The sequence below is a fragment of the Hypanus sabinus genome, chromosome 10, assembly GCF_030144855.1.
Source record: "Hypanus sabinus isolate sHypSab1 chromosome 10, sHypSab1.hap1, whole genome shotgun sequence".
Lineage (NCBI taxonomy): Eukaryota > Metazoa > Chordata > Chondrichthyes > Myliobatiformes > Dasyatidae > Hypanus > Hypanus sabinus.
In genome coordinates, this window is record NC_082715.1 from 28,157,969 (window position 1) to 28,164,907 (window position 6,939).

Consider the following 6,939-nt stretch of genomic DNA (forward strand, 5'->3'; position numbering starts at 1 on the left):
TCCACCACTGCCTGTGGTAGCAAAACCACAGACTCACCACTCTCTCGTTGGAGAAATTGCTCCTCATCTTCATTCTAAATTTATTCTACTGAAAATGGTTTGAATGTTTTGGAATGCAATGTATAGTAATATTGAAAAAAAATATACACTGACAACTGATAAGCCCTGCACTAGTTTCAGAAGCTTTCAGCAGAAACATTCTAGACGGGGCCTGATCTGGACTGTTCACAGACTGTTTGTGTCCTCATGATTCAGCTTGCAGAATGCGAGGGCCAACGATACTAAATGTACAAATCCGGGGGTGGGAAGTTCAGGCAAAGATAGCTTTGGGTAATCCGATCAAATGTCATTACTAAATGGGAGCTCTGATACGGATATAAAATCTTACCCTTTTAATGAATTTCCATGTTATTTTTCTAGGCATGTAAATGGCACAAACGTCCCTATTCCAACTCACTTTTATGTAATCCTTACCAACTGCAACAACACTGCACAGACCCCCCTGTCTTGTGTTGGCCCTTTGAGTGTAAGATCATTCATTCTCCCACATCGGCGAGATAACAGTGAGAGCTGCCCGGTAAGTAGACAATCTATCAGTTCTACTTCAATAATGAACAGTGGATCTCTCCTAACGTGCACTGAATCTTTTCGTAATGCCCCAATTTTATATAAAAAAAACCACGCTGAACCTTTCCAAACTACTTCTTTCTAGACTAACCAGTTTGCATACTGTTTTGGGTACATCTAACTAGATTCCTGAGGCAGCCAGGAAATACTCCAAAGATACCCTGCTGCCAAGAAAAAGCTGTTGCAAGCATGTGAGGACTGAATCGAGGAGGGAGGAGAAACGTTTTGCTCCTGTTCACTATTCCTTGCTTATGTGACATGAAAAGTAAACCAGTCACACAACTCATTTTTAATTCAACTGGCAACAATGCCAGAAGAATTACTGTCCTAGAGTATTGTATTTCAGTGTTATATTCTAAAATACTGAATGTCAGGGTTATAATCAATATTATTCTGTTGCCTTTGTGAACAGACAAAAACATCTTCTGAAACAATTATTCATGAAGAGCCTCTTTTCACACAAGAATCTTTTAAGCACTGTGTGGGGTTTGCATGCTCTCTGAGTGGAGTTTGCAGTCTCTCCCTATTACCACATGTGTTTCCACTGGGTGCTTTGGTTTCCTTCCACATCCTAAAGACGTTCTTTCTGGTTGGTTGGTTAATCGGCTGCATGTGCTCACAAGTGTAGGTAGGTGATAGGAGAATTGGAAGTGCTTGATGGCACCGGGGGAGAGGGATTGTGCTAAGTGGCAGCGTGAAGTTAATTGTCAGAATGGCCGCCTTTGTTGTGAGAAAAATATTAAGTAAATAATGGGAGCAGGAGCTCCACCATTGCATAAAATCCCGGCTGATCATCTACCTCAATGCCAACTTCCTCCATTGTCTCCAGATTCCTGCATCCCATGAACATCCAAAAATCTACTACTCTGGGTCCCGAGCACATTCAGCAGTTGAGCAGCCGCTCCCCTGTTGGGTAAAGAATTCCAAAGATTCACTGTGTTTTATCTGAAGAAACGTCTCTATATTTCAGGATCTGATCTCTAGTCTCAGCCAGAATGATTATCTTTCCAGGTTCAATCCTCTCAAGCTCCTTTATAACATTATGTCTCTGAAAGCTTATCTCGTGGTCCTCTAAACTCTGAAGAGGTTTTCTTTTCTAGAAAAATAAACTTTATTCATAATACAAAAATACTCTATATACAAAGGAAAGTACAGTGCAAAAACATCTATCAGCACGCTAAACTTTTCGTGATAAGCTAAGGGGCAGCAGGCAGTATAGTGGTTAGCACAGTGCTTTACAGTACAGGCAACCTGGGTTAATTCCTGCCGCTGCCTGTAAGAAGTTTGCACGTTCTGGTAACCGCGTGGGTTTTCTCTGAGTGCTCCAGTTTCCCTCCACAGTCCAACGGGGTAACAGTTGGCGGATTAATTAGTGTAAGTTGTCCTGTGATTAAATGAGGATTAAATCAGGACTGTGGCTCGAAGGGTTGCAAAGGCTGTATTTTAATAAATGAATAAGTAACAGAGAAGTAGACATAGAACCATGCCACGCATATGGGCCCTGGGTGTGATGCATGCTTTTCATTGTTCAAGAAGTTTCCCCATACAACTCTACCCTTCCAAGTGCAGTAGTGGAAGGACCCTGGACTGTGGTCCTCCCCCAAGCGAGTTGTCTGCACTGAGTCTCGGGGCATCCCTCAACATGTACTCCTGTATTCTGGAGTGTGCAAGTTGCCCGGCACCCTCTTCCTTGGAAGACCAACAAGCGCGTGGCAGTGCAAAGGGCGACTTTCACTGAGATAATGGCCCTCCAGCAGCAGAGAACCTATGCGAGGACAGGGTCTTCTGTTCCACAGATGCTGGCATTGAATCGAGAAAGTTCCCTTGCATCTGGCACCGCACCATTTGTAAAACCACAGTCTGCAAAGAGGTGGGGGGGGGGGGGGGTCATTGTACTTTCCCTGGTGCAGCCTTTGAAATTGGTAATTACATCAATAAACTAGCTAAAGGCACATGAATGACTTAGAATCTATCATTCCGTAAACAGATTAATTTTATTTTATTTGACGATGTAGATTGTTTACGGTAAGAATGTGGAATAACCTAAGCATATAGCCAGTGGATATTGATTCCTACATTCTTTGGCAGGAGGGAAAACGTTATCCTCAGTGGATTGAAGAGCGCATCTGGGCTCACACAGCACGAGTACGGGATGTGGAGCTAATCACCGGACTCGATTTTTATCAAGACAGGAAGCAGCCAGTCATAGAGATTTTACAGCTTAAAACATACCTGCCTGAATTTATACCTCATGTTTAATTAATGATTCCAACAATACTTCGCTTATTTAGAACTGATATATGTATATTGCCTCTTCTGGCAGATATTCAAATTGGATTGATTATTGTGATACATATGTAAAGGGGATTTCTTCTTTTTTCTTTGTTACTGTATATGTAATCAAAGGGGCTTCTTTGTTTTGCTAACAAGCAGGAATGCTCCTTTGAGTGCTGGAAGCTTGTTTGGGTTAAAATTTACTGATAACGAGAATGGTATTCCTTTGTAAACCAAATGGAGATTAATGTTCTTTCTTCTGAGTCTGTAAGCTTTTGTTGACGGGGCTTTTGGGCAGATCGGCGCAAGAGGATCGAGAGAGAGCACGCAATGCTGTAAGCTGGGCGAGAATCAGACCCCAAGCGGGGGTCCGAGGCCAGGAGGTACTCCGAGGAGGGGGGATGAAGCTAGATGTGCTTGGTTGACCACTCGGAGGGTCCTGAGCTGCGAGTCGAGGAGTTCGGAGAGGATCGAATGGTGGCCAGAAGACTTCAGTAATTGAGCTCCAACGGTTGTGCACAAAGTGGTTTGGACTTTGATTAAGTTTGGCGTCTTTTCTTTATTTTTTCTCTTCATATATACTGTATCATTATTAATCACTTAGTTATAGTAACCTTTATAAATTGTACTCATTTAATCACTTATGGTGTACTGTCTGTTTTTGGGCGAGGCGGGGACATCACACAGCATCCACACCAGCTGATTACCCAGTTTGGCGGGGCCGAAGGCTGCTCCCCTTAGATGAGAATGAGCTGAGCGAGCCTGAGGTGACCCAGGGAATTACATTGTGGGGTGCAAGTTCGGGGTTGATTTCTGTGGAAGCTGTGCGATCACCCTCTTTAAATTGTGTCTGCGGCAAAGAGCTGGTGTGCCTTTGTGGGTGTGCGATTGTTGGTTATCACTGCGTGTGTGTTGGGTGGGGTGGCTGCTGTTGGTAGCCTGGAGGTCGTTGTTCGAGTTCCGACTAGTGCTGACAAAATGGTGGTGGGACCATGGGTTGTCCGTACCGTTTGGAGAGTGAGGAGTGACAGGTTGGGATGTTTCAGCAGTGGTGAGCTCCGCCCGGTTATGGAATAATGTCCAGCCCTAAAGGGGCAGAGGCGTGGGCGGAGCGGACCCCTCAGTTGTTCGGTGAGTGGCAGTGCTTGGCTGAGGAAAAGCGACAGGGACGGGTTGAAAGTTTGAGTAGGCGGGCTGGTGACTTTGTTAGAACTGTCGGGCGCAATTACCTCGAAGTGACCGCTGCTAGTTCTGGGAAAGTGTGGGAAAATGCGTGTGGTTCGACTGGAAGTCAAATGCCGCAGCTGGGGGGCTTATCATATCCGTGGCAGGAGATTGGTGGGAAGTTTTTAGGGTATCCCTTTTTGCCTGGGGGGGGGGGCAGATAAATTGCTTGTGGTGCCAATGGGATCTGTCAAGGGGATCAGTTGTTCCGTTGATTCGAGAGGTGTCGGGAAACTTAGAGGAGGCCCAGTGGGGGAACGGCTTGGGGGTCTCTGGGGGAGCACATTCCCAGCAATGTACCAACGAACTCCCAAAAGGAGCAGACCCTATTCCTGAAGGCTTAGAGGGGCCATGCGCACAGGTGTTGTTACGGATGGATGGAAGTCAAGTTAAAGCCATCCTCGGCACCGGGGCACCGGTTAAGTTGCTGTACAGTTTGTTTTATAACCGTTATTGGAAGCACTTACCCTTGACGACATTGAGGGCACTGGAGATTCGGGGTACCAGTGCCGGTGATTATCCAGATGACGGTTGTTGGTCAGTGAAAATGGAGTTCTTAGAGGCAAATGTGGAGGAGACCGAGGTTCGTGAATCGTTAATGCTGATGTGTCCGGACCCTGTTGAGACGGGCAGCATTTCTGTTCTAGAGAGAACCAATATACTGCTGGTGCACTTGGGGGCCTGCCCGGAGGAGGCGGGTGAGCGCTGTTTGGAGACATTGTCGATGCACCCAGAGTTTCGAGCTGCTTGTGCGGACGTGTGTAGCAGCATTGGGCCGATACCGAATTCAAACAAGAGCCAGTGGTGGTACGGCCTGGGGGAAGTATCTGAGGGTGAGACCCTCTTAGTGGACGCTGCGAAATACCACGAGGGAGGGGAGTTGACTGCTGAAGACACCTCGGAGAGAGGGAGGTTGCGGCGACTGGCCCCTGAAGCTGTGGAAGACGTAGGCAGCGTGTGTGTGGATTATAGTGCGCTGAATAGGCGCACTGTCAGTGACTAGAATATGGCCCTGAGGGCCGAAGAGGCGATGGCTTGTCTAAGTGGTGCGATGTGGTTTAAGGTGCTGGATCTGAGGAGTGGATTTTGCCAGATCCCGATGAGTGGGGCCGACAAGGAGAAGACGGTCGTTATAAATTCCCTAGGAGTCTTCGGGTCCGAAAAGATGCCACAGGGCATATCTGGAGCCCTTGCAACCTTCCTGCGGGGCAGGTGGAAGACCATAGGGGATGTGGAGGCGTTTGGAGTTTTGGTGTATGTGGATGATCTTTTGGTATTTGGATTTGCCTCAGGAGAATATGAAGTGAGGTCATTGCAGGAGCAGCTGAGAATTACCAAGTTAAAGTGTTTTCTACACACGTGCCAGGGCTGGCGAAGGTCGCAGCTCGTGAGTGACTGTCTCTACGGAATCAAGTTTGAAATGAAGACGGAGAGACTGGAGAAAGTGATCTGGAACCATTCGGAAGACTTACAAGTTGGAGAGAATGAAGAAAGTTTTCTGACTGAGGGTAATAGCAAACTGAGAACCCGGAGAGGGGAGTTTGCGGAGGTGAAGAAATTACAGACAAATCTCAGAAGAGAGAAGCGGAAGCTTGAAGGGAACCTGAAGATGTCCATTGACAGTTCAAATGAAGTGCAAAACCTGAAAGTTGATCTGGAAGAAGTCATGAGGAAGAAAAAGCTGTAGAGAAGTGCAGTGAATACTGAACAGGAGGCTGAGGAGACTGCGGGAGCAGTGCAGGCCACGTGTTTCCGTTTGGAGAAGATCAAACAGCAGCTACCGATCGCAGAAATGAGGAAGAATACAGATTCGATGGATGATGTGCTGGATGTGTGGTAAATGCTGCTTTTTGCTGACTTTCCCTCGATTGAGGAAGAGACCTTTGGCCCTTCTCCCATTGAGTCAGGTGTAGCGGGGAGGGTTAGCTGTGTGCAGTGTGGGGCATGAGTGAGAGGTTGAGAGAGGAGTTGGTAGTGGGCCCAAGGTATCCCCGGTTGTGTCCGAGCCTGAAGGGTTTAGGTGAGGGGGTACGAAGGCCTCAGAAGGGTTAGGGAACTTCCAGATAGTTGGCCTAAGTAGCGCCTGAGGAACAGGGCGTGAGGTTTACTGTGTGGGGAGGAGATGTCACTGTTTGTGCTTGGGTTACGGTGTGTTGGCAGGAAAGGTGGAGAGTTATTTAGTAGTCATGAGGACATGACTTTTATTTGGTGGGGGGAGAGTATAAAGGGGTTTTCTTCTTTTTTCTTTGTTACTGTGTATGTAATCAAAGGGGCTTCTTTGTTTTGCTAACAAGCAGGAATGCTCCTTTGTTGCGAGAGAGTGCTAGAAGCTTGTTTGGGTTAAAATTTACTGATAACGAGAATGGTATTCCTTTGTAAACTAAATGGGGATTAATGTTCTTTCTTCTGAGTCTGTAAGCTTTTGTTGACGGGCTTTTGGGCAGATCGGCGCGAGGGGGTCGAGAGAGAGGACGCAATGCTGAAAGCTGGGCAAGGAACGGACCCCAAGCTGGGGTCCGAGACCCGGAGGTACTCCGAGGAGGGGGGATGAAGCTAGAAGTGCTTGGTTGACCACTCGGAAGGTCCTGAGCTGCGAGTCGAGGAGTTCGGAGGGGATCGAATGGTGGCCAGAAGACTTCAGTAATTGAACTCCAACGGTTATGCACGAAGGGGTTTGGACTTTGATAAGTTTGGTGCCTTTTCTTTATTTTTTCTCTTCATATATACTGTATCGTTATTAATCACTTAGTTATAGTAACCTTTATAAATTGTACTCATTTAATCGCTTATGGTGTACTGTCTGTTTTTTGGCGA

At 46.8% G+C, this 6,939-nt stretch overlaps 1 protein-coding gene across 5 annotated transcripts in view; it reads left to right on the forward strand.

Annotated features, from left to right (window-relative positions):
* Positions 1-3,541, forward strand: part of LOC132400528 (ectonucleotide pyrophosphatase/phosphodiesterase family member 3-like) — a 101,847-nt gene extending 98,306 nt beyond the window's left edge. For all 5 annotated transcript variants that reach the window (XM_059981574.1, XM_059981572.1, XM_059981569.1 and 2 more), the window contains 2 exons: positions 421-577; positions 2,716-3,541. In XM_059981574.1, the coding sequence (XP_059837557.1) occupies positions 421-577; positions 2,716-2,886 (328 nt within the window). In that variant the 3' untranslated portion in view covers positions 2,887-3,541. The remainder of the gene's footprint in view (positions 1-420; positions 578-2,715) is intronic.
* Positions 3,542-6,939: the final 3,398 nt, after the last annotated feature.